This window comes from Tursiops truncatus, chromosome 9 (assembly GCF_011762595.2).
Source record: "Tursiops truncatus isolate mTurTru1 chromosome 9, mTurTru1.mat.Y, whole genome shotgun sequence".
In the NCBI taxonomy this organism is placed as follows: Eukaryota; Metazoa; Chordata; class Mammalia; order Artiodactyla; family Delphinidae; genus Tursiops; species Tursiops truncatus.
Window position 1 is genome coordinate 59948611 of NC_047042.1, and position 26558 is coordinate 59975168.

Consider the following 26558-nt stretch of genomic DNA (forward strand, 5'->3'; position numbering starts at 1 on the left):
CTGAAGGAGGCCTGACCATCTATCTACAGACCACCTTGACCTCAGATCATGCTCTATACAATTTCTCCACTTTGTTATTTTTAGAGTCTTTATCACTGTCTGAAACTATTTACAAATCAGTTCATTTTTATCTTGCCAGTCTGGTCCCAAAGAACGTAAGCTCCTTGTGAACAGGAAGTCTGTCTGCCTTGTTCATTGCTGTCCTTCCAGTGTCTAGAACAATGTCTGGCACCTAGTAGGCACTCTGTAAATGTCACTGAACGACTATGTGACAGGTGCCAGGGTTTTTAAGCAGCATGAAAGATTCAGGTAGGCCACTGTCTCTCTGCTGGGACATTCACTGAACGAGTCCTAAGAAGTCCGTTGAAGGCCAATCGTCTGGTCACCTGCATGCCAAGCTGGAACACAGGAAACCTTTCAAAGGCTAGGAGTCCCGGCACTTGGATCCAGCCTCCCTAGGGGTACTGCATAAGCGTTTCTCACCGAGACCCTGGCACTGTGGCCAGAACGGTGTTTCGGAACACTTGCTGGTCTCCGTTTCTTGAGATCTGCAGACCTTGGTTCCCTGTCTCAGAGAAAATCCTGCCACTCTAGCCACTTCTGCTCCTCACTTTCCAAGCCCCTGGTTGGGCATCTTTCCCCATGCCCCCTAATTGCACAGTGTTAGAAGGTAAAAGTCTTCCTTTAACTATGCCCTGGGAATCAAGGAGGGAAGAAAAGGGAAGCAGTTTTCTTTCTCCTGATGCTTCTACATCAGTAAAATCAAACCAGAAATTAATCTGATGATAAACTCATCTGCCTCAGCCATAGACGACTTCACTCAGGTTCAAGGGATCTTGCCTCCTTATTCTTAGAGGACAGAAGCTGAAATAAACCTTTGCTAAGGCAGGCTGGAGGCTGAGGCAAAACTTTGTTAATGACCCAGGAGCCAGAAAAGAAAGTCAGTGAGACAGAAGCAAGGAAGCTAGATCAGCCGGAGCACAGGGTGTGTTCACTCACCCTGCATTTAAAATCTTTTTCAGGCCATCTCCCTGCTTGAGCCCCCATTTGAGCTGCCTGCACCTAAGGGAAGAAGACCCAGAAAATCAAGCCTTGGAGACCTCTGCGTCTCAAGTAAAAGGTAAATGTTTACCGAACAACTGTATGACAGGTTCCTGGCTCTTCTGTACATAGTAACGAGATTCATGGAGGACACTATTCTTACGGCTGTGACACTGTCACTGTCAAAGCCCCACAAGGTCTCTTGAAGGCCAACAGTTTGGCCACTCACTTCTCAAGAAAAGGGATTGTATGGTCAATTCAGGGGAGAACTCTGTATTAGTTATCTATTTTTTGTGTAACAAATGACCCCAAAATCTAACAGCTTAAAAACCAACAAATATCGGGACTCCCCTGGCAGTCCAGGGGTTAGGACTCCACACTTGCACTGCCGGGGCCTGGGTTCCATCCCTGGTCGGGGAACTGAGATCCCACAAGCCACAGGGCAGGGCCAAAAAAAACCCCCCCAAATGCCCAGAAAACCAACAAAAAAGAAAACCAACAAATATTTATTACCTCACAGTTTTTGTAGGTCAGAAATTTGGGAGCAGTTTAGCTGGGTGGTTCTGGATTAGGACCTTCCAGAAGGTTGCAGTCAAGATGTTGTCTGGAACAAAACAAGGCTGCCCACTCTCACCACTCTTATTCAACAGAGTTTTGGAAGTTATAGCCACAGAAATCAGAGAAGAAAAGGAAATAAAAGGAATCCAAATCGGAAAAGAAGAAGTAAAGCTGTCACTGTTTGCAGATGACATGATACTATACATAGAGAATCCTAAAGATGCTACCAGAAAACTACTAGAGCTAATCAATGAATTTGGTAAAGTAGCAGGATACACAATTAATGCACAGAAATCTCTTGCATTCCTATACACTAATGATGAAAAATCTGAAAGTGAAATCAAGAAAACACTCCCATTTACCATTGCAACAAAAAGAATAAAATATCTAGGAATAAACCTACCTAAGGAGACAAAAGACCTGTATGCAGAAAATTATAAGACACTGATGAAAGAAATTAAAGATGATACAAATAGATGGAGAGATATACCATGTTCTCGGATTGGAAGAATCAACATTGTGAAAATGACTCTACTACCCGAAGCAATCTACAGACTCAGTGCAATCCCTATCAAACTACCACTGGCATTTTTCACAGAACTAGAACAAAAAATTTCACAATTTGTATGGAAACACAAAAGACCCCGAATAGCCAAAGCAATCTTGAGAACGAAAAACGGAGCTGGAGGAATCAGGCTCCCTGACTTCAGACTATACTACAAAGCTACAATAATCAAGACAGTATGGTACTGGCACAAAAACAGAAAGATAAATCAATGGAACAGGATAGAAAGCCCAGAGATAAATCCACGCACATATGGTCACCTTATCTTTGATAAAGGAGGCAGGAATGTACAGTGGAGAAAGGACAGCCTCTTCAATAAGTGGTGCTGGGAAAACTGGACAGGTACACGTAAAAGTATGAGATTAGATCACTCCCTAACACCATACACAAAAATAAGCTCAAAATGGATTAAAGACCTAAATGTAAGGCCAGAAACTATCAAACTCTTAGAGGAAAACATAGGCAGAACACTCTATGACATAAATCACAGCAAGATCCTTTCTGACCTCCCCTCCCAGAGAAATGGAAATAAAAACAAAAATAAACAAATGGGACCTAATGAAACTTCAAAGCTTTTGCACAGCAAAGGAAACCATAAACAAGACCAAAAGACAACCCTCAGAATGGGAGAAAATATTTGCAAATGAAGCAACTGACAAAGGATTAATCTCCAAAATTTATAAGCAGCTCATGCAGCTTAATAACAAAAAAACAAACAACCCAATCCAAAAATGGGCAGAAGACCTAAACAGACATTTCTCCAAAGAAGATATACAGATTGCCAACAAACACATGAAAGAATGCTCAACATCATTAATCATTAGAGAAATGCAAATCAAAACTACAATGAGATATCATCTCACACCAGTCAGAATGGCCATCATCAAAAAATCTAGAAACAATAAATGCTGGAGAGGGTGTGGAGAAAAGGGAACCCTCTTGCACTGTTGGTGGGAATGTAAATTGATACAGCCACTGTGGAGAACAGTATAGAGGTTCCTTAAAAAACTACAAATAGAGCTACCATATGACCCAGCAATCCCACTACTGGGCATACACCCTGAGAAAACCATAATTCAAAAAGAGTCATGTACCAAAATGTTCATTGCAGCTCTATTTACAATAGCCCGGAGATGGAAACAACCTAAGTGTCCATCATCGGATGAATGGATAAAGAAGATGTGGCACATATATACAATGGAATATTACTCAGCCATAAAAAGAAACGAAACTGAGCTATTTGTAATGAGGTGGATAGACCTAGAGTCTGTCATACAGAGTGAAGTAAGTCAGAAAGAGAGAGACAAATACTGTATGCTAACACATATATATGGAATTAAAAAAAAAATGTCATGAAGAACCTAGGGGTAAGACAGGAATAAAGACACAGACCTACTAGAGAATGGACTTGAGGATGTGGGGAGGGGGAAGGGTAAGCTGTGAGAAAGCGAGAGAGAGGCATGGACATATATACACTACCAAACGTAAGGTAGGTAGCTAGTGTCAAGCAGCCGCATAGCACAGGGAGATCAGCTCGGTGCTTTGTGACCGCCTGGAGGGGTGGTATAGGGAGGGTGGGAGGGAGGGAGACGTAAGAGGGAAGAGATATGGGAACATATGTATAACTGATTCACTTTGATATAAAGCAGAAACTAACACACCATTGTAAAGCAATTATACTCCAATAAAGATGTAAAAAAAAAAAAAGATGTTGGCTGGTGCTGCAGTCATCTGAAAGCCAGACTGGGGCTAGAACTTGTTTCCTAGGTGGCTCAGTCACTTGGCTTATGGTAGGAGGATTCAGCTCTGCATTGGCCATTGGCACTAATCATAAAAAAGCTGGACTGCCTATACTCACATGAGACTAAATAGGTTTAAAGATAAGAGGTATATTTAGAGATGAACATTTCAGAATAACAAAAATGTCATTTGGCAAGAAGATGTAACAATTACAAATGTGTATGTGCTGAATAAATTCAAAATATGTGAAGCAAACGTGACAGAACTAAAGGGAGAAATAGACAAATTCACAGTCATAGAGATTTTCACATCCTCTTAGTTATGGATAGAACCAGTAGACAAAAAAATTAATAATGAAGAGGACCTGAACAGCATCATGAACCACCTTGTCTAGCTGACATTTATAAAACACTAAACATAACAACTGCATAATGCACGTTCTTTTTAAGGCATGGAACGGTCACCAAGGTGTGCCATATGTTGGGTCATAAAACTGATCGGAGTCAGCAAATTTCAAAAGTTTTTCCCAGAGCACAGAAGAATTAAACTAGAAAGTAATTCTAAAAATAATAAGATATGTTTAAAAGCCCCAACTATTTGAAAATTAAATAATGCTCCTCTCAAGAACTAATAGGACAAGGAAGAAATCATAAGGAAAATTAGAATTTTGGACTAAATGGAAATAAAAACAACAATCAAATTTTGGGGATTCAACTAGAACAGTACTTAGAGGCAAATCTATAGTTTTAAATGTTTGATTTAGGAAAGGAGAAAGGTTTACAATAAATTATCTAGGTTTCTACGTTGAGAAGCCAGAAAAAGAAGGGCAATTTAAACCCAAATTAAGTAAAAGGAAAAATGATAAAGATAAAAGTAGAAATCAATGTAATAGAAAATGGACAAAACAATAGAGGGTATTAACAGAGCCCACGAGGGAACTTTGTGAGTTGAGGGAAACGCTCATTATCTTGTTTGGGATGTGGGTTATAAGTGGGAATTCCTTTGTTAAAATCCATTGAACTATGCTTAAGATTTGTACATTACAATGTATGCAAATTTCACTCCTTCAAATAAAGAACTTTAATAAAGAAAGAAAATAATATGACCATGTGTAGTCAGTGCTAGGGCCTCTTCCAGAGCCTTGAGAGAGTGCATCCAAACGAGGAGGTTCCCATGCTCACTAAAAGCTTCACCAGCTTCGTGAGTTGCACGGCAAAACTGCCACTCCCCTCCACTCCCTGCCCCAGCCTCATATTCTGGTCTCCACTCTCAGTAGTTGTGTGACCATAGCTGTTTAATATCTTAGTGTCTTGAATCCTGAATTTGTAAAATGGGAATTATGTAGCCTGTCTCACTGGATTGGTGAGTAAATTACACGAGGTAACTCAGAACACTAACTGGTACCTAGTGAGCGTTCAAAGAATATAAGTCATTATTACTGTCTTGCAGAAGTAGTTTCCTAAGGAAAACCACTTAGGAAATTCTACTAAGGGCCATGTGGACCTAATGGGGTGTCCTGAGCAGAGGTGCAACAAGCACAGCTTTGTCTTTTAGAAATACTCACTGAGGCAGCAGTGGGGAGGATGAACTGGAGCAGGGAAAGGATAGATTTGGAGACTAGTGATGAGACTATCCTCACATGAACACAGATGAGACATTACTGACCCAAAGAATTGTTTTTTTTTTTTTTTTTTTTTTGGTATACACGGGCCTCTCACTGTTGTGGCCTCTCCCGTTGCGGAGCACAGGCTCCGGACGCGCAGGCTCAGCGGCCATGGCTCACGGACCCAGCCGCTCCGCGGCATGTGGGATCCTCCCGGACCGGGGCACGAACCCGTGTCCCCTGAATCGGCAGGCGGACTCTCAACCACTGCGCCACCAGGGAAGCCCCGACCCAAAGAATTTTTAAAAATATGTAACTGTATTCAAAGTGTACAGAATTTGAACATACACAAAAATGTAACTAAGAGTATGTGTAAAAATTTTAACTGCTTTTCATATTGAAAACTATTAATATAAATTCAAAATTACCTTTAAAATACAGCCAAGGGGCTTCCCTTGTGGCACAGTGGTTGGGAATCCTCCTACCAATGCAGGGGATATGGGTTCGAGCCCCGGTCTGGGAAGATCCCACATGCCGCGGAGCAACTGGGCCCGTGAGCCACACCTACTGAGCCTGCGCGTCTGGAGCCTGTGCTCCGCAACAAGAGAGGCCGCGACAGTGAGAGGCCCGCGCACCGCGACGAAGAGTGGCCCCCGCTCGCCACAACTAGAGAAAGCCCTCGCACAGAAACGAAGACCCAACACAGCCAAAAATAAATAAATAAATAAATTAAAAAATACAGCCAAATAAAAATTACGGTTAATAAATATCAAATTTTGAAATAAAAGTTGTAAAAATGCAAATAATTGTAAAATTTGTATGGAAATACAAAAGACCCTGAATAAACAAAACGATCTTGAGAAAGAAAAACAGAGCTGGAGGAATCATGCTCCCTGACTTCAGACTTTACTATATAAAGCTACAATAATCAAAACATAGTACTGGCGCAAAAACAGACAGATCAGTGGAACAGGATAGACAGCCCAGAAATAAACACACACACTTACGGTCAATTAATCTATGACAAAGGAGCCAAGAATATACACTGGAGAAAAGATAGTCTCTTCAATAAATGGTTCTGGGAAAATCAAACAGCTATATATAAAAGAATGAAATTGGAACATTCCCTCACACCATATACAAAAATAAAATCAAAATGTATTAAAGACCTAAATGTAAGACCAGAAACCACAAAACTCCTAAAGGAAAACAGAGGCAGAACATTCTTTGACATAAACTGTAGCAATATTTTTTTGGGATCTGTCTCCTAAAGCAAAGGAAATAAAAGCAAAAATAAACAAATGGGACCTAATTAAACTTAAAAGCTTTTGCACAACAAAGGAAACCATCGACAAAACAAAAAGAAACCTACTGAATAGGAGAAATATTTGCAATGCTATGACTGTTAAAGGGTTAATATCCAACATATATAAACAGCTCATACAACTCAAGATTAAAAAAAAAAAAAAGGCAAAAACCCAAACAACCCTATTAAAAAAATGGGCAGAAGAACTGAATAGACATTTCTCCGAAGAGGAAAAGCAGGTGGCTAACAGGCATTTGAAAACATGCTCAACATCGCTAATCCAAGGAAATGCAAAACAAAACCACAATGAGATGTCACCTCTCACCTGCCAGAATGGTTATCATCAAAAAGAACACAGATAACAAGGCTTCCCTGGTGGCGCAGTGGTTGAGAGTCCGCCTGCCGATGCAGGCGACACGGGTTCGTGCCCTGGTCCGGGAAGATCCCACATGCCGCGGAGGGGCTGGGCCCATGAGCCATGGCCGTTGAGCCTGCGCGTCCGGAGCCTGTGCTCCGCAACGGGAGAGGCCACAACAGAGAGAGGTCCGCGTACTGCAAAAAAAAAAAAAAAAAAGAATACAGATAACAAATGTTGGTGAGGACGTGAAGAAAAGGGAACCCTCATAAACTGTTGGTGGGAATGTAAATTGGTGCAGCCACTGTGGAAAACAGTATGGCGGTTTCTCAAAAAACTAAAATATCACTTATATGTGGAGTCTAAAAAATTAAACTAGTGACTATAACAGAAAAGAAATAGACTCACAGATATAGAGAACAAACTATTGGTTACCAGTGGGGAGAGAGAAGGGGGAGGGGCAATATAGTGGCAAGGGATTAACAGGTACAAACTATTAGGTATAAAATAAGCTGCAAGGATATATTGTACAACACGGAGAACATAGCCAATATTTTATAATAACTATAAATGGAGTATAACCTTTAAAAATTGTGAATCACTGTCTCGTACACCTGTAACATATAATATTGTGTATCAACTATACTTCAATTAAAATTTTTTAAATTACCTATTAAAATAAAGCCAAATAAAAATTCTGATTAGTAAATATCAAATCTTGAAATAAAAGTTTTAAAAATACAAATTGTTTAATATTGCAGAAGGTCCTTCTGTACCTGCTCTGCTTATGGGAAATTGTGTGTACTTCTCCAGAACCACAAACCGGAACAGGAAGAGAATATGAAATTTCACAGTTCTGGGAAAGGTGACTTCACTCTGTTGAGCTTGTCTACTCTTGTATACTCCTAGGGTGGAACTGCTGGTCACCCATAAGGTGTGTACGGTTGGCTTCAGTAGCCACTGTCAAAGAGTTCTCCAAAGTGGCTGTACAAATCCACATTCCTCTCAGCTGTGTGCGAGAGTCCCAGAGCATCACTGCACTTTCCATCATTTCCATTTTAGGCATTCTGGTGGGTGTGTGCAATGCTATTTCTATAACTAATACATTCTTTATTTTTCTATTCCCTCTGTAGAAAGGGAATCCAGCTTTTGCAGCCAACCCGCCCTTGGGGCAGGAGGGAGGGAAGAAGCCATTTCCGGAGGGTCCATCAGCGGGGGCCTAACTACAAGAGGGAGGTCAGCTGAAGCAAGGCCAGGCAGAGGGAATCCCAGGCACCTGGACACTCATCTCCACTCTCTGGCACATTATCTTTTCCCAGACTTTCCTCATCTCTGCTGATTCAAATCTTGTTCGCCCTTCAAAGGCTGGTCAGCACTGATCTTCTCCAAAAAGCCCGTCATTCTTCCCCTTCCTTTCCCCAACTTTTGTCTTGACATTGGAAGGCATGGATGGGTGAAGGTGGGCAAATCATTAACCTCTCGATCTGTTTCCTTATCGGAGGATCATCTGAGCTGAGCAACACTGAGTCTAAGTCCTTATCTGATGTGATGTCTAATGAGCCTTTAAGAACCAGGGGGCGAAAGAACACAAACAGAAGTGTGTACTCCCGTCGGTCAGCCAGGGCGTCAGTGCCCCTGTACAAGCCTGTGCTCTGAAGGTCCTCGTGAGTTTCGGTCAGCATGTGTCGGATGGAGCTGCGTCCTTGAAGGCCCACTGACGCATAATCGTGCAAATCTGTTCGCTGGGGGGGGGGGGGTTCTACCTGGGACCTCGCAGCCCTCCCGTGCGCCCACTGTGGGGTAAGCCCTCTCGGGGCTCTGAGGGACTCCGGGTCCTTCCGGGATTTTGTGTCGAATCGGCTGGTGGCGACCCGACGCCGCGTCGGGGGTGGGGAATGTGCGGCTGCGCGCGCACCGCGGCGTTTACGCGGCGATTTCATCATGCACCCGGCCTGGCCGCGCGCGCCGCTTCCGCCGCCGCCCCCTCCGGACTTCCCAGGGCAGCGATCTCATGCCCTCTCTGCGCCCGGCGCTGCTTAGAGCCACCCGCGCCGCTCTGCTGCTGTCGCCGCTGCCCCGGCTCCCGGCCCGGCCTCCTCTTCTGCCCTGCCGGCCCATCAGCAAGCCAGCCCGCGCCCCGACCTCGTTCCCCGCTGCCGCCTCCCGGAGCAGCATGGATGGTGCGGGGGCTGAGGAGGTGCTGGCACCTCTCAGGCTAGCGGTGCGCCAGCAGGTACCGGCATTCTTCGCCTTCCCCTCAGCCCCGGCTGTCCTCTCCCTGGTCCCCTCCTTCTCCTCCTCTCTCTCTCTTCCCCGGGCACCGGTCCACCTCACCGATTATCCCTCTCCTTCATTCTCTGGAAGCCCTTGGTTTCTAGGCATCTTCCTCGCCTTCCCCACGTTGGACCCAAGTCCCCGCGTGCGCCGGCCACCTTCCCTCCGGTGGACCCCTGTCCTCCCCTCTCCTGGGGTGATTTCCTCGGATCCCTCGACGTTCTGCCTCCCTCCTCATGCGATCTGTTCTCCCTTCCCAATCCTTGTTACTGCCCGTACCACTTGCTTCTCCGATGGCGCTGGGATCTGTGACCCTTTGCTTCTCCTCCTGTCCTAGCTCAATAGCCTCAACTGAAGATTTCCAGTCCCTGCTGTGTTCTTTGTGCTTCCTGGGTGGCGAGATTCCTAATTCTTCCCTGATCAATTACGTGCCGAAGCTGCGGGTTCTCCTCTTCTCACTGCCTGACTCTTGTTTTTTAATCTTCAGGATGCTTTGAATAGTGTTTCCTCCTTGACATCTTCCTTCATTCGGTGCTTAGTTAGCAGAATGGTCCGTTGAGGAAATAAAAATAGTTGAAACGTGGATGTGGGGAGGTGTTGAACTTTTTTTTTTTTTTCGTTTCTAATAATGTGAGTTGATCGTCCTTCACTTCTGTCACCTTTTCTGGGTTCCCCAGAATGAGTGAGCTTTCAGATCGTAAACGTGGGAAGCTGTAAATGTCCCTGAGTGACTCGGTGAAGTCAGCCATCCTTCGTATGGAACATTTTGAAATTTGATTTTGCGGAAGGGAGGGAGGTTTCATGGGCTGGAGAGCTTGGTGATCTAATACAGGCCTCCTTTTCCTAGGGCACTGCATGAGTGTCAGAATTTAGAGAGGACAAGGAAAAGATTATTTCAAAGGGATTCTCACATCCAGTCAGGTAGAGCCAAAAGCTCGGAATAGGACCCCGAGGATTGATGACCTAGTAGTGAACACCGAATGGGTTTCTCCTGCACGGGCGCCTGATGCAATAACTTGCCTTAGCTATGGAGGGTGGATCCCTCCCTCGGAAATAATTCATTGGGGCAGAGCTGCCGAAAATTCGGCAAATTCTGCCACTTTATCTACTTCTTTCTAGTTTGAGCCTGACTGATTCAGTAGTGTTTTATTTTGAAATTTCACTATGGGCTTAATTTTTTCTTTATTCTTGATACCAAAGCTCTGTGAATGCTTATTCTCCATGTCCCTCCACCCACCCTTCCCAAATGAAATTAGGTGTGGTTCCTTTGTCTTTTCTCTAACTCTCAACTTTTTTTTTTTTCACTTCACTTTAGAAGGGAGAATACATCTAATTTGGAAAAACATACACCCAAACCCCTCCCTCTGCCACGTTAGCCTGGAACTGCAGTGCAAATTATCCATCTGTAGTAAGACTGTGGAACTAGTTAACTGAAGTAAACTTTGATGATGGAATAGCCTTCCGATGTTATTGCTATCTTGTGTATTGTTTATGTTGGCTTGATTGTTAGTTTTTTGGTACGTCAAGGTATTTTTTGAATATGTAAGTTAGTTTATGTAAGTTAGTTTTTGTTTTTTTCCGTACTTTTCCAGGACCACACATATATTAGTTAACTACCTGGAACTTTGAATCGCACTGATTCCAGGGTCAGTTGGAAGGGAATTTAAAGATCATCTAGTTAAACCGTTTTTTTTTCCTTGGTTTTTTTGTTTGTTTGTTTGTTTGCTTATATGAGGAAATGAGACACACGGTCACTTCTTCTCATTCTACATACTTCCACTGTGAGGTTTGTGCAGTTGAAGGCATCCTTGGAGTGGGATTTTTTAAGGTGCTTAATAACTGGTCTTGTTAGTGGCATGTGTTTCCGATAAATATGTATTTCATATAAATTTCCCAATCTGCTATGCTACGTGGATGCTGTTTTTTAATGATTTGGTTTGTTGATTGACTGAAATGTATCAACAAACTACCATCTTATTTCCCCTTTCATTTCATAAAAGAAAGTGTATTTTAATACCAAAGAAAGGACAGACCATAACTCAGAATAAAGAACAGTCTTTTATATTTAGCAGGTTTAGCTTTGAAAAAAGGTCTAATACATTGTCTTTTTTTTTTCTTTTTTTCCCCCCTTTTACTGCATATTGGTGAAAACTTTGTCCTGGAGTATCTTGTTTGGGAACTATTGCTCTAGGGCAGTGGTTCTTAAAGTGTGGTCTGCAAATTCTTGGAGGTCTCCAAGGTCAAAACCATTTTTATAATAAAACTAAGAATGTTATTTGCATTTTACACTGTGTTGACATTTGCACTGATGGTGCAAAGCATGGTGAGTAGAACTGCTGGCCCTGAGCACTAATCAAGTCAGGGATACTAAGCCAAGTCATTATATTCTCTGCCACACTCTCACGTGTTTTAAAAAAAACCAAAAAACAAAACAAAACCTCAGTTTTGCTTTAGCGTATCCTTGAAAAAGCAGTAAGAATTATTATTATTATTTTAAATATTTATTTATTTATTTTTTGCTGCATTGGGTCTTCGTTGCTGTGCACGGGCTTTCTCTAGTTGCGGTGAGCTGGGGCTACTCTTGCGGTGTGTGGGCTTCTCATTGTGGTGGCTTCTCTTGTTGCAGAGCACAGGCTCTAGGTGAGTGGGCTTCAGTAGTTGTGGCGCATGGGCTTAGTTGCTGCGCGGCATGTGTGATCTTCCCGGACCAGGGATCGAACCCGTGTCCCCTGCATTGGCAGGCTGATTCTTAACCACTGCACCACCTGGGAAGTCCCAATAAGAATTATTAATTTTATTAAATTCGGACCTTTGTGCACACATCTTTTTAATATTCTGTGTGACTAAATGGGAAGTATGCATAAAGCATACCCACGTATGATGATTGCCTGAGGAAGAGCACTTATGATTGTTCGAGTTGCAAGAATGAAACACTCTAAAATGTCTGACAAAAAATTGTTATTCAGTCTTGGGTTCCGGAAAATGAGTGAAGTGAGACTGTCACTTCAAAAAGCAACTGATAGTATTTGTGGCCAATAATAAAATTCAATTTTGGGAAATTTTAGAGCCCTGGATTTTTCTCTGCTTTGATTTTCTGAACTGAGAGTGCCCATTAAAACTGTTGCTTAATCCACAGAGGACAAATGATAAGTTTATGAAGTTTTTGTCAATGGTTATAAAACTTGGAAATCTGAAATTAACTTTTTAATCTTAACAAGAACCTTCTAGGCCCATGTGTAAAGCCAAACATCTTAAAAAGGTGAGGAAGTGTTTTCTTGTTTTTCCTTGGCCAACTGAATATGCATCATGATGTATATGAAGGATGCATGAAAAAGATCCCTTGAAGTGATTTCTCACCTAATAAGTATTCTGCTTTATAATCACAGACTCTTAGTTCTAATATATGTCTTTATGGTAAGAATTTATACAGGAATTAAGCTTCTAGATGATGTTTCTTAAAGGTAATTTAGAAATATTGATGATGTTTCACATCGGTTTCGTTCAACACACACACACACTATAGTTGGTGGTGAAGAAAGAGGGAAGAAAATAATTAGAAATTAGGAATCCTTAAGTACTTACTTTCCATGTTTCGATCACCTCCAATTCTTTTGTTTACACAATTAAATCATTATAAATCATGGTTTTAATTATTCCATTATTCAAAATAAACACAATTATTTCCTTAATTCACTGAGATTTTTTAGAGATGATTAACTCAGTGTAGGAATCCTCACTTTCCCACTGCTTCTGTTGATAGCTAGCCTATCCTTGAATGTATGTGTGCCTGATTGTGTGCCTGAACTTTAAGAGACAGAAAAATGATTCAGGAAAACTAATTTTAATTTTAAAAATTTTAAATTCTTCCTACCTTTACCTTTACCTACTTGTGGCCTTGCTTACCCAGTGTCCTTTGAAAAGCTCCAAAAGAAAATATGGGAGTGCCAATACTTGACACATCAGGGTAGGTATTCAAAAGAACTGCTTGCTTACTTCTTTAAGACATTCAAAAAGAACTGCTTGCCACTCTCTTTTCAGAACACAGACCCTCACAAGGTTCTTATCCCCATCAAAAAGCACTGTCAGTGAACATTTATGAGATAAGTGTTCTGACGGGTAGACGAAGGGAAAAGAACCACTGAATGAGTAAAGAATAAGCCAGTAGATATTTACCAAGTACTAAGTGCTTAGCGTTGTGCTAGGTTTAGGTTGTGATAGCAGGCAACAAGTATTTGAGTGCCAGAATTGACATGCCGGAGTTCCTGTCTTAAAAGAGCCTGCTTTATAATGACAGGGACAGATAAAATGTGTGTAAATAAAGAAGCCAATCAATTGATAGGGTGATTTCAGGTATTGTACGTGTAATAAAGAAGTTAAAGTTAGAAGGTGACTAAGGATGTTGCTTTAGCTAGAGAGGTCAAGATAATAGAATAAAAACTGCTAGTATAATAACAGACCAGATTTATTTGTACACAGTAAGAGATTGAGAGGAAGAACCAATTCAGTGGTTCTCAACTATATCAGACCCAGTGTACCCTTTTACACCAGATATTTTGGAATTCTCCATTACTACCCTGTAATGAAATTCATATGAAATATCTACATAAATTAAAGAAAGATATGTGTACGCATAATGCTCTAAATGTAATACAAATAAATAAAAAGTAATTTATAATAAAATGATATTATTTTAATATGTAGATTTGGGGGTATGACTCCACTGGAAGTTATATTGAATTAAGCAGATGCTTATACCTCTACGTAGGTTTACTGTGAATGCAGTTGCTCTAAGTGCGCATTGATAAAGGTATACCGTATTGTTTACTCAGGATGGCAGCATAGCCTGTGGTCACATGGTTTGTTTTTTATTTCAAATAATAACAACTTTGTAAAATTCTGAACAAAGCAAGGTACAATTTTCCTTTTTTTAAAAAAACTGAAGTATAGTTGATTTTAGTCTTGCTTTAAATTACATTTTCCTGGGTGCATTCCTGGAGAATTCATGTATGTTAAAACTGGGAAAATTCTTCTCATGGTATATAAGCAGAGTTAGGCTCTAGGTTGAGATCATTTTAAACAGCTTTTTCACCTCCTAACTGGGACATTCTAAAGTAGAATGAATTGCAGGAGAGGGGGACTCATTGAATGAGGGAAAATAGGCAGGAGCTTAGAAAATATCAACAACAGGGAGAAAGGTTGATGACAGGCTCCTCAAAGGAGCTGGAGTTTTAGAAGGAGAAAAGAGGAATTAGTTTGAAAGTACAGAGGGGAATAAGGAGGACATCTATCCCATTTCCATTCTCTTCTCTGTGTCTCATTACCTCATTTGTATTTTCAACTTTGTCTCTCTGCTACATTCCATGGGACGGAAATTATCCACGGATAATTTCTTTAGGTCGTTCTTCTAGGTCACTAATTCTCTCTTCACCTGTGTCTGATCTGCTATTTAAACTGTCCAGTGAGTTTTGAACTTCAGTGATTTATTTCCAGATCATCTGTATGGTTCTTTTTCAAGTCCCCTGATTGTTTCTGATATTCTCTTGTTCTTTGCTCATGTTGTTGATTCCTCCTTTTATTTTAGTTTAAACATCTTGAGCATTTAAAAAGTATATTTGGTCATTCTAATACTTTTAAAGGATCTAATTTTGTTATTTGTCATTTCTGCTGAGTCTCACACATGGTGGCTTCTTTCCTCATGGATTTTTAAATTTTGAGTTTAGTGCTTATTATTTTGGTAACCCTAATCTGTGAAAATCCTGAAAGGCCTATGGAAGGTCTACTCCTTTAGAGAGCAGTTGCTTCTGTTGGGCACCCAAGGGCTCTATTAATTTGATAACTTTAATTTCTCATCTTGAAGTTTCCCAGACCGTGTGATAGTGTTTTGTTTTCTCAGATTGCCTATTCCACCACATTGCTGTAATAAAATCAGTGTACAGGGTTGTTGGAAGTGAATAAAGTAGTCTAAAGAAAGTAGCAAGGAAAAAATTCCAACAATAAAGGGCAGAGGAAGATTAGCCAGTAGTGACTGAGAAGAAATGGTCAGAGAAGTAAGCGGAAAACTAAGATAGTCATTTTTTTGTATGCAAGAAAGGAGAGGGATTCAAGGAGAGGGTAGTCTATTTATTGGTTCTTCTGTGTTCTCAGTAGTTATATTGCTCTTTACTTTTTTTTTTTTTTTTGCTCTTTACTTTTTATCAATGCTTTTCTCTCCACCATCTGTCTCCTCCCCACAAAGAAAACAAACAAACACACCAGTAATAATCACCCTGCAAGCATAGTTATTTATGTACTTGTATTTGGATATTCTGCTAGATTATAAATGCTGAGGGCAATGACCTACAGTTATTCATAATGACCTTTCACATAATAAACATTTGAATTTCCTCATTCTTATACGGATACTTTTTAAAAGGCATGCTTAAAAACCCATTCCTAACTTTTCTTGACTTCTGAAACCAGTTGTGAATACAGAGTCTCTTTGTTGGCTAGGGAGATCTTGTGCGAAAACTGAAAGAAGATAAAGCACCCCAGGTCGATGTAGACAAAGCAGTAGCTGAGCTCAAAGCCCGGAAGAGGGTTCTGGAAGCAAAGGTGAGTCTCAGGAGCCTCAAAAAGGAATGTAAGTAGGTATAGGATTGTTTATCTTTATTTAGTCTCTTTGGGCAGGAGAGACCTAGAAAAGTTTCTGAACAAGTAACATTTGCTTTATCTCTATTTATCCAGTATGCCTTCCTCTCCTCCCCCTCTACTTGGCAGACTCCATCTTCATCCTTTCAACGTGTAATTCAAAATTTCTCTACAAAGCCTTCCTCAACCCTGACCTACCCCTTCTCCCCCCAGACTCAGATCCTAGACTGGTTATGTTTCATGAATTTCCCTGGAAGGCATTGTGTTCTTTATGAATTCTCCTATACCTGCAAATAATGGTTATGCTGCTTTAAATTATTTTCTTTTAAGGAAAAGTTCTAGTCACCTGATACCTGCTTCCAAACTTTTCAAATTATAAACGTCCCATCAACAAACTGAAATCGTTTGGAGTTTTTTCTTATTTTGGCTGCACTGCATGGCTTGTGGGATCTTAGTTCCCCAACCAGGGATTGAACCCAGCCCTGGCAGTGAAAGCACCGAGTCCTAACCACTGGACCATCGGGGAATTTCCTGTTTGGAGTTTTAAGTCGCTATTTTGCTACAGGGATCCACTAAAAATTCAGATATTGCTTATCAGTATCTGCATCTAAGTAAGCTTAGTCTTGTAATCTTGGAAATGATCGTATACTTTCCTAAATAATTAAGTAAAAGTATCTTTTCTGTAACTCAAAGGGGAAAAAAACCCTAAGGTTTCTTTTGTTTTAAGGGTATCAAAATCTTGTCTGATAAATTTATAGTGAATTCTGCTGAGGAATAAAGTAAATTCACATGTATAAATTGAAATTCCCACTCACTCATTCAATCACATATTTTCTCTTTAAAAATCCCTTACAGGAGCTAGCGTTACAGCCCAAAGATGATGTTGTAGACAGAGCGAAAATGGAAGATACCCTGAAGAGGAGGTTTTTCTACGATCAAGCTTTTGCTATTTATGGAGGTAGGGGATTAATGAGAGAAAGAAAAACTGTGTTGTTAGTGGCTTTAATATTGTTCTTAAATCAAAACCACAGCTTGCTTGATATCTAATAGTTTCAGGTCACACAAAGCAGGGGATAGATATCTTGCTTTCATTTGTTTAGAGTCATTCATTTGGCATGATATCAGTTCTTATTTCCCTCAACCCTATTTATTTTTGGAGATAGCGTTTTTCCATTAAGACTTAGGGAATTTGGAGAGGCCCAGATATTAACTGTTTGATGTGTCCATGTACATATCAGACCCTTCTTAAAATGCCAGTGAAGACCTGAGAGCAGTAGAGGGCCATTCTAGCACTGGCTGACTGTACTGTGCCGCTCCCCACAAGGGCAGTGGTAAACCATACTTTCTAGATTATTCATTATGGCAACTGCCAGGAGAAAACGTTCTTCATGGCTATGCAGATAAATCTCTACATCTTTCTGAACACTATGAATTTATGTAGACAAGTATAATTCACTGATATTTTTCATAGTTAACGGAGATTACTGCAACAATATTAGACTTTCAGTACTTTGCCACTGAAACTTGATTTGAGTTTTAGTCTGAGCAGATCTCTAAATGTCTTACTTCTTGAGGTTTAAATAGTGGCTCAAATACCCAAGAATAAATTAGAGAATTGGGTGCTAAAATTTGAGATCATTGTTATTCAGCTGATGCAGCAAATTATTTTCTGATTTCTATAATGTGCTTTTTCATTTTGTTTCTTACATATGGAGGAACTTCTTCTGTTTTTAGTTTTTTGCTAATCCTACTTGAAATTTCAAATATGGAAATACTGCAGTTAATGGAGTAAGACCATTTTAGTTTCACTTCCGTCAGCTACCTGGAAATAAGGCGCTTCGGTGTTAAGGGATTTGAAGTGTTGACTTGAATACATCTTTAGGGAGTATGTGAAGTCTTACAAGTATCAGTTTCTCCCATCTGCTTGCTTTGATTCGTGCAGAGTGACAAGGTAGAGTACCCGTTTTCCTGTCATATTTTGCAGGTGTTAGTGGTCTATATGATTTTGGGCCAGTTGGATGTGCTTTGAAAAACAATATTATTCAGACGTGGAGGCAGCACTTTATCCAAGAGGAACAGATTCTGGAGATTGACTGCACCATGCTCACCCCTGAGCCAGTTTTAAAGTAAGGTCTCTACTTTGAGGGTTGACATTCTTGAATATGCATACTTAAGTAACTTTTTGATTCAAAAAAACTACCCATGTTCATTGTGAAAATCTGGAAAATAAAGAAAAACAAAGAAAATATATACTCATTGCCCACAGGTAGCCGTGTTAAAAATGTTGTATTTATCCTTTCTGTCTTTTTAAGTTCATGTGCGTTTAGTAGCACAGTGCTTTTTTTCACATAATATAGGTGAACATTATGTCATTAAGTATTCTTCTAAAGTATTTTTAATGACGTGCCATAATTTACTTAACTAGTGCATGAGGGTAGGCATTTAAGTTGTTTCTTATGTTTGATTACATTGAACATCCCAATAGATGAGTTTTTATGTATATCCTGATTATTTCCTTAGTATAAATTCATAGAAGCTCTGGGCAAAGGTGTGTATATATTGTAAATCAAATGCTACTATTTGTATTGATGTTTCAATGCAAAAATTTAGATTATTCCTACCAACGTTGTTGAAAGCAAGTCAGGATTTCTCAAATACGAAACTGAAAGAGGAATTCTTACATTTTGTATCGCATCACTTCATTCATTTAATGTTGCCTGTTAAAGAGCTATTTTTCGCTATTTGTATAGTTTAGGCTCTCTCCTAGTTTCAGCCAATTAAAACAAGTTGAATTCTTGATGATGGATCAGGACAGCCTATTCTTTAACTACTTGCCCCACTAACAGCTGTACAGAGATGATGCCAGTGTCCAACCAGGTTTCGGTGGCAGAAAACTCTTTCCTTGAGGTTCAGTGTCTATACTGAGTTATCACAAAGTCTTGGCTAGTCAAATTCCCCATGGTTTTGGCCTTTGCTTAGATCAGTAATAATAATGGGATAGGCATGGATTTATTGATTCTGCAAAGTAGCACAGACTTTATGACAATTTGTGGAAAAGTGTAATCTAGTTAGTATTTTTTTTCCTAAGGGGAGGAAGAAGTTGGGGAGAGGGTGGGAATAGATTTGAGGAAGAATTTTCTTTGGTGTACATTTTTATCTACCATGGGATATCTCATAATAGATATGGGAGCTTCCATCTTTCAGATATACAGATGTAAACTTTGGATAAATATATAGAAGGGAGATAGTCTTATAAGGTAAAGTTTATGGGTTAATTTGTATGAAAATGACTAATTGGCTTGGCATTTATTAACTTAGGACTTCTGGCCATGTAGACAAATTTGCTGACTTCATGGTGAAAGATGTAAAAAATGGAGAGTGTTTTCGTGCTGACCATCTATTGAAAGGTATGGTTCTTCATCTCAGATAAATAACCTTTCAAGTAGGATTGATCAAAACAAAGGGTTTGGATTAAACTTTTTTCTCAAGTTTTTAAATGTTTTCTTGGGACATAACATACAAAGAGTAAAGTGCACAGATCTTAAGTATACAGAACAAGTCCCTTATTGACAAAGAAAGTTATATACAGATAATTAGAAGTTCTAAGTCATGGAAAGAATCAAGACAATATCATGACTGTCCCTGTAAAATCAACCATGGGATTCATATAAATTAAGAACATTATCCTTAGTTTCGTTTTTTTACCTGCCCAACATTGAAACTCAAAAGTACATTGTCCTGGGGCTTCCCTGGTGGCGCAGTGGTTGAGAATCTGCCTGCCAATGCAGGGGACACGGGTTCGAGCCCTGGTCTGGGAAGATCCCACATGCCACGGAACAACTAGGCCCGTGAGCCACAACTACTGAGCCTGCACGTCTGGAGCTTGTGCTCCACAACAAGAGAGGCCGGGACAGTGAGAGGCCCGCACACCGCGATGAAGAGTGGCCCCCGCTCACCGCAACTGGAGAAAGCCCTTGCATAGAAACGAAGACCCAACACAGCCAAACATACATACATACATAAATAAAATTTTTAAAAAAAGTACATTGTCCTTTTTCCCATTGATTGAAATTGACATGTACTAATACTTGTTCTTATATAGCTCATTTACAGAAATTGATGTCTGATAAGAAGTGTTCTGCTGAGAAGAAATCAGAGATGGAAAGTGTCTTGGCCCAGGTGAGTACTTGAGAGATCGCAATAACCCAGGTAGGTGCTGTCTGTCTTTCAGCATTTGATAACTGTTGAATTCCATATTGTGCTAACCTGGTCACAATAGTAAAAAAAGGAGAGTTTACCTTCTGTCCCTCATATCATCTCTTTTTGCATTTTTATTTTCTTCTCTGTCAGCCTTTTGTGGCTAACCTTTATTTCTGTCAAACTAGCAAGTCAATGTAAATAGGCATGAAATTAGTTCTCTCTCCTTGGAAACCAGTTTTCTGGATTTAATAGCAAAAACCAGGACAGTGTCTAATGATGGATAGCGTTCAGTGTGGAGATTTAGGGCAGATATCTATATGAGCACTGTCTCATCAGCCACTTGATCTGCTTCTGGTTGCACTGTCCCTGACTACATGCTTCTTTTTAGAACCTGATGGAGCAGACCCCTGCTTTTCCTGTAGACCTTTAGTTTTATAACTTGTATTGAAGTTGACAAGTTTTAGGAAAGGCATTGAGATCGTCTATTCTGACTTTTACCAAGTGCAGAAATACCTTCTATATCAGAAGTAGTTCTTATCCTTTTTTTAGGTCACATACTACATTAAAAATATGATGAAAACTGCACACCTTTGCCCCAGGAAGTTGAACATGCCTGTATGTGGATGTTGCTGCTTTCTCACCTCATCCATCCTTTTATGCAAAGTACATTTCTCCAGCACCATATTTGATCATGAGGTCCACCAGGGCTCACCTCTTAAACTTCTTTTACTTCCTTGGATAAAAGAAAACAACCACCAGTGCTGTGTTTATATATTTTTTCTTTACATTGGTATATAAATGAGGCTGAATGTAGGACTCTAACTCTGCTTTTCTCTCATGAAAATTACTGGATACTTCTCCACTGTCGCCCTAATTTTTTTAAACATGCTGATTTTCCTCTGTGGTATCTAGCTTTCCAACATTAGCTGAGAAATTTTCTCCTTCCTCATTTAAATTGAAAAACCTCTTAATCTGGCTATTGACTCATCTGCCACTTTATTTTGAACCTTGTGAAGTATATTTTATCCCTTGCTTGAAGCTCATTGCTTTAGTGTTGTTACTCATGGTTTAGAAAATCAATTCTTGTTCTTTGATACTGTTATGGCCACACCCTCATTTCTCATTTCCTTCCTTTTCCAACGGTATGACCTTTATAAGAAAGAAGAAATGAAAAGCACCTCAAATTACCCTTAAATTATTCTGTTTCCCGTTCAGAATTTTAGACTTATTAAGGTTTTGTGTGCACATGTCTTTGAGTGTCCTTGATCTTAACAGTTTTGTTCATTTCCAAATAAATTGTCAGAGACAGGAAGTAATTAGTTGTTTTGTTAAGTCATAATTTATAGTTTGAGCACTTTCTGTTTCATCTCAGATACATGTTCCAGGAGAACAGTTTGGGTTTTGATTTGCCATATTGTATCTTTTGTTGACCCTTGAACAACGTGGGTTTGAACTGTTTAGGTCCACTTACACTCTGCTATTTTTCAGTAGCAAATACTACAGTACTACACGGTTTGTGGTTGGTTGAATCTGCAGATGCAGGGGAACTGCAGTTATAGAGGCTCAGCTATAAGTTTTATGTGTTGTTCAAGGGTCAGTTGTATATAGCTGTCAATTTAATCTTTAGTGAAATGTTAGGGACCCATGGAAATGGCCTGATACTCAGAAATGGCCTCAGTGGATTCCCTGGCCAGAGGTGCATCTGTTGCTTCAGCACATAATGGCATTTTCTGGACCGGTTAGTGCCTGTGACTCCTTGTTAGCTTTATGAAGCATGATAGTTTATCTAAAAGGCATTGAGGGGGCTTCCCTGGTGGCGCAGTGGTTAAGAATCCGCCTGCCAATGCAGGGGACGTGGGTTCGAGCCCTGTTCTGGGACAATCCCATATGCCGTGGAGCAACTACTGAGCCTGCGCTCTAGAGCTCGCGAGCCACAACTACTGAAGCCCGTGCGCCTAGAGCCCGTGCTCCTCAACAAGAGAAGCCATCTCAATGAGAAGCCCACCCACTGCAACGAAGAGTAGCCCCCGCTCGCTGCACCTAGAGAAAGCTGCGTGCAGCAACAAAGACCCAATGCAGCAAAAAATAAATAATAAACTTAAAAAAAAATTAAAAAAACATAAAAGGCATTGACGGACTTCCCTAGTGGCACAGTGGTTAAGAATCCACCTGCCAATGCAGGGGACATGGGTTCGAGCCCTGGTCCAGTAAGATCCCACATGCTGCGGAGCAACTAAGCCCCGTGTGCCACAGCTACTGATCCTGCGCTCTAGAGCCCGCGAGCCACAACTACTGAAGCCTGTGCACCACAACTACTGAAGCCCACGTGCCTAGAGCCTATGCTCTGCAACAAGAGAAGCCACGGCAATGAGAAGCCCGCGCACCACAACAAAGAGTAGCTCCCCGCTCGCCGCAACTAGAGAAAGCCTTTGAGCAACAATGAAGGCCCAATGCAACCAAAAATAAATAGATAAATAAAAAATTTTTAAAAAATAAATAAAAGGCATTGATTCACCCTCTGTGGTTAAGAAGTGAGGTAGAATCTGTTCTCCCCATTTTACAGATAAGCAAACTGAGGCTCAGAGAGATTAGGTTGGAACTTGATCCTGAATCACACAACCCATAAGTGGTAGAGTTGGGTGATTTACCCTGGTTTTTCTGACCCCACATGCCATCACTCATTAGTTGATTTATCTAATTATTTTATTTCTATTAGAAGTGTTTTTTTTAAGTTTTAAATATTCTTTACTATTAGATGGTTGGTCATAGTCATTTGAAGGTTTTGAATTGGAGCTCATATATCATTTTAGAGGGTTTGGCATTGATATCAATGTATAGGATGTGCAGTGCCCTGGAAAATGCAGAAGTGAATAAGACACAGCTTCTACCTTCAAGGAACTTAATATCTGGTGGGAAAGGAAAGTTACATGCACATTTAATTAATAGACAGGGAAGTGCACCTGGCTCTTAAGTGTACAGAGTAGTAAAATTCAACTGTGAAAACTTATTTATGTGATTCAGATTCTTGCCAGCCAGTAACTACTATAATTGAACAAGAGGTATTTTACCTTATCTTTCATTGTACCGTTGTATCTTTCAATGGTATGTGTGTGAATTTTAGGTCGGTCCCAGAAAGATACTCCATTTCTCTGTTGGTAAATGGAAAGAGTATAAACTGTTTATGGGTTTAATGTAAATATCTTGAAGGTTAGGTTAATTCTGATGGTTTTATTTTGGGTGAATTTTAATGATGGATGGGGTTTTATATATAATACTTTATCGTATGCCTTGTTTTTTCTGTCTTTTACACTGATCATTTTCTTGATGTATTCTTTAGCTCGATAACTATGGACAGCAAGAACTGGGGGATCTTTTTGTGAACTATAATGTAAAATCCCCCACTACTGGAAATGATCTTTCCCCTCCAGTGCCTTTTAACTTAATGTTCAAGACCTTCATTGGGCCTGGAGGAAACATGCCTGGGTATGTATCACTTATTGTTTATGTAATGAAGTTATTAAAATTACTTGTAATAAAAGGTAAATATCAATATCAGCCATGAAGGAAGATGTTTGAAAAGTGATTTGTAGGAAGTATAGACAAATATATTAAGGAGAAATAATGACAGATGTATTCTTAAATTTTATTTCTTCTAATTCTTTCTGAATATAGTTTTTATTTTTTAGTATATATGATGATTTTTTTTTTGGTCACAAAATAAACACAGAAGTCTGTGATCATCACATCTTGGAGTTATAGCTGCATAGGGCAGGAGAGAGGGTTGAAGAACGATTTTGAAAGACATTGAACTTACTGTCGAAGGAGACTTTGGAAACCATTTGTTGTAGATCAGCACTGCCCAGTGGAGCTTTCTGCAGTGGTGGAGATATTCTATAATCTGCTGTCCAGTATGGCAGCCACTAGCCACATGGGGCTGTTGTGTACTTGAAATGGGGCTAGTGCTTCTGAGGAACTGAATTTCTAAATTTATTTAATTTTAAGAATTTAAATAGACATGTGACTAGTGACCTACCATGTTGGACAGGATACGTTTAGTTTGCTGATTCAAGCTAAAGTGTGGTTTTCACAGATAGAGTAAAGAAAACCTGAGCAGTTTACAATATGATTCAGAAGAAGAATCTGTATGTCCAGATTCCTTGTCCATTGTTAACAAACTTAGTCAAAGTATTCCATCTCATAGCTTCAGGTGTTTTTCTCATGGTCTCATTTTAGGGGAAGAGGATGGGTTTTGCTAGATGAAGCTAGATAGATCATATTTCCTGGAGTAGAAACTAAAGAATAATAAAAATTAATTGTGACAGAATGTATTATTGGAATTATTTTAATAAGACAGTGGGTTGATTTAGGATATTTTGTGGAAAGAGGCCAAGGGTGAACCTTTCATTTTGGCAATACATACAGAGAGTCATAAAATGGGCCATGCCCTCTGACCTGCCTTCCCACTCCTGTGAATTTATCTAACGAAATAACTCAAAGGAAAGGAAGCTATACTTACCAAGAGTGTATAAATGAAAAGTAGAAATAACCTATTTATCCCATAGTTTCAGGACAGTTAAATAAATTATAGTAAAGTAGGTTATTTTAGTAGAATACTCTGCAACTGTTAAATATGAGAAAATTTTACAATTTTTTTAGAAAATACAAAAGTATAAAGTATAATTTAGTACACTCTACTTAATAAATGTACATATTAACTGTAACTATACTTATATTTGGATAAAAACCACAAAATGAAAAGAGTTGTTGAAGAGAAGAGTGAGACGAGAGTAAAATTTTAATTTTTCTTTACTTTAAAGTTGTTTTCATAAAACGTTTCTTTTGAAGTAGGCTGTTGGGAGCGCTTTCTTATGTGATGTTTTGCCCAGAATATTGTCTCTGAAATTGAGAAGAAAACAATGGCTCTCAGGGTATATTTGAGTGACTGTAACTTTTTGAAATGTGGAGAAATACAGAAGAGGCCTCTGGCTGAAGATATAAAGTACCACAAAGAGTCGATCATTCTGGACTTCTCTGTTTCTTTGTGTCTCTGGGTACAAAGAAGAAAATGATATGAAAAACCCTGAAAATTGCTTGCCATGGTGTGATGATTGTGATGAGTGAGCTCTAATGTTAAATGTCAGCCCATACCGGCTTCTTTTTAGCTCCACGGTTATGCTTTAATATGTAGGTTAACAGCAGAGGTATACTTACTTTATTTTCAAAAGGATCTAAAATTGTCATCTGCCTCCAAAGTAAATGATTAGTCAGGAGAATATCAGAGGTTTTAGAGATACTGTAAGAGAGGTCACGTGTGATTCACTGGAGTGATGAAATTAAATGACATGTCTAACAGTGGTATTGCCCTGCCAGCCACCTGATACCTTCTCTATTACCTGTTTGAGAATGTTTGCTACTGAGGAAAATTTCTATTTCGAAAACTTCTTTTTATTTTTAGGGCCCATACAGCTTTGTGTGAAGATAGTATATTTAGGACTTTTAGGATTTGTATCTAGAATTTCAGATTTATTGGAACACATAATTTCCTCCTTTATAACAGATTGATTTGTTTAAATTTCCAGATACTTGAGACCAGAAACTGCACAGGGGATTTTCCTGAATTTCAAACGACTTTTGGAATTCAACCAAGGAAAGTTGCCTTTTGCTGCGGCCCAGATTGGAAATTCTTTCAGAAATGAGATCTCCCCTCGATCTGGACTGATCCGAGTCAGGTACTGCCCATGTTATTCTTCTGGTGAAATTAGTAAATGATTTTGGCATTGAAGTGGAAACAAAAGCTTGCTGTTTCAACAACCTTTTTCCTTCTTACGTGATTATATACTTGTTGTTTGTTTGTTAGCTCCAAATGTAATCTCTGGGATGATGGACAGTTTTGAGTGACTGAAGTGGACTTGAAGGGAAAGGAAGGAGGGTGAAGAATAGCTGAAGTTTCACATCTGATCCAAAATGATCTTTTCTCCTTGTTCATCTTATGTTTTGAGGATGGCAAGATCTTGATTGTCTACACCGAGGCATTTTCTGGCGGTGGTGGTATAGATGAATGTAGGGTGAGGTGGGGAGGAAGTGATGGTTAGGGCAGGAGGGCCATTCTAGGTGTCCAGGGCAGATGGCATTGCTGGTATTGGGGTGAGGGTGTTTCAGCAGCCAGATGGTGTTCCTCCAGATATTTGGGGCACCTTTATGACAGTGTCCAGGTAGCAAGCTTACCGCTATCTATGCTAGTTCAGATGCTCTCTTGTCTCTATTGTAATAACCTCCCTTCATCAGGTGT

The 26558-nt window shown here is 39.9% G+C and overlaps 1 protein-coding gene and 1 long non-coding RNA gene across 2 annotated transcripts in view; one reads left to right on the plus strand and one right to left on the minus strand.

Annotated features, from left to right (window-relative positions):
- Positions 1–9116, minus strand: part of LOC109549318 (uncharacterized) — a 66191-nt gene extending 57075 nt beyond the window's left edge. Inside the window, exons 1-2 of the long non-coding RNA XR_002175588.3 lie at positions 7945–9116; positions 7139–7365 (exon numbers count right to left, since the gene is read on the minus strand). This is a non-coding gene — a long non-coding RNA (uncharacterized lncRNA). The remainder of the gene's footprint in view (positions 1–7138; positions 7366–7944) is intronic.
- Positions 9117–9147: 31 nt separating this feature from the next.
- Positions 9148–26558, plus strand: part of GARS1 (glycyl-tRNA synthetase 1) — a 40375-nt gene continuing 22964 nt past the window's right edge. The window contains exons 1-8 of the mRNA XM_073809792.1: positions 9148–9401; positions 15932–16033; positions 16925–17027; positions 18054–18195; positions 19388–19476; positions 20172–20248; positions 23607–23752; positions 25849–25998. Of these exons, the coding sequence (XP_073665893.1) occupies positions 9180–9401; positions 15932–16033; positions 16925–17027; positions 18054–18195; positions 19388–19476; positions 20172–20248; positions 23607–23752; positions 25849–25998 (1031 nt within the window). The 5' untranslated portion in view covers positions 9148–9179. The remainder of the gene's footprint in view (positions 9402–15931; positions 16034–16924; positions 17028–18053; positions 18196–19387; positions 19477–20171; positions 20249–23606; positions 23753–25848; positions 25999–26558) is intronic.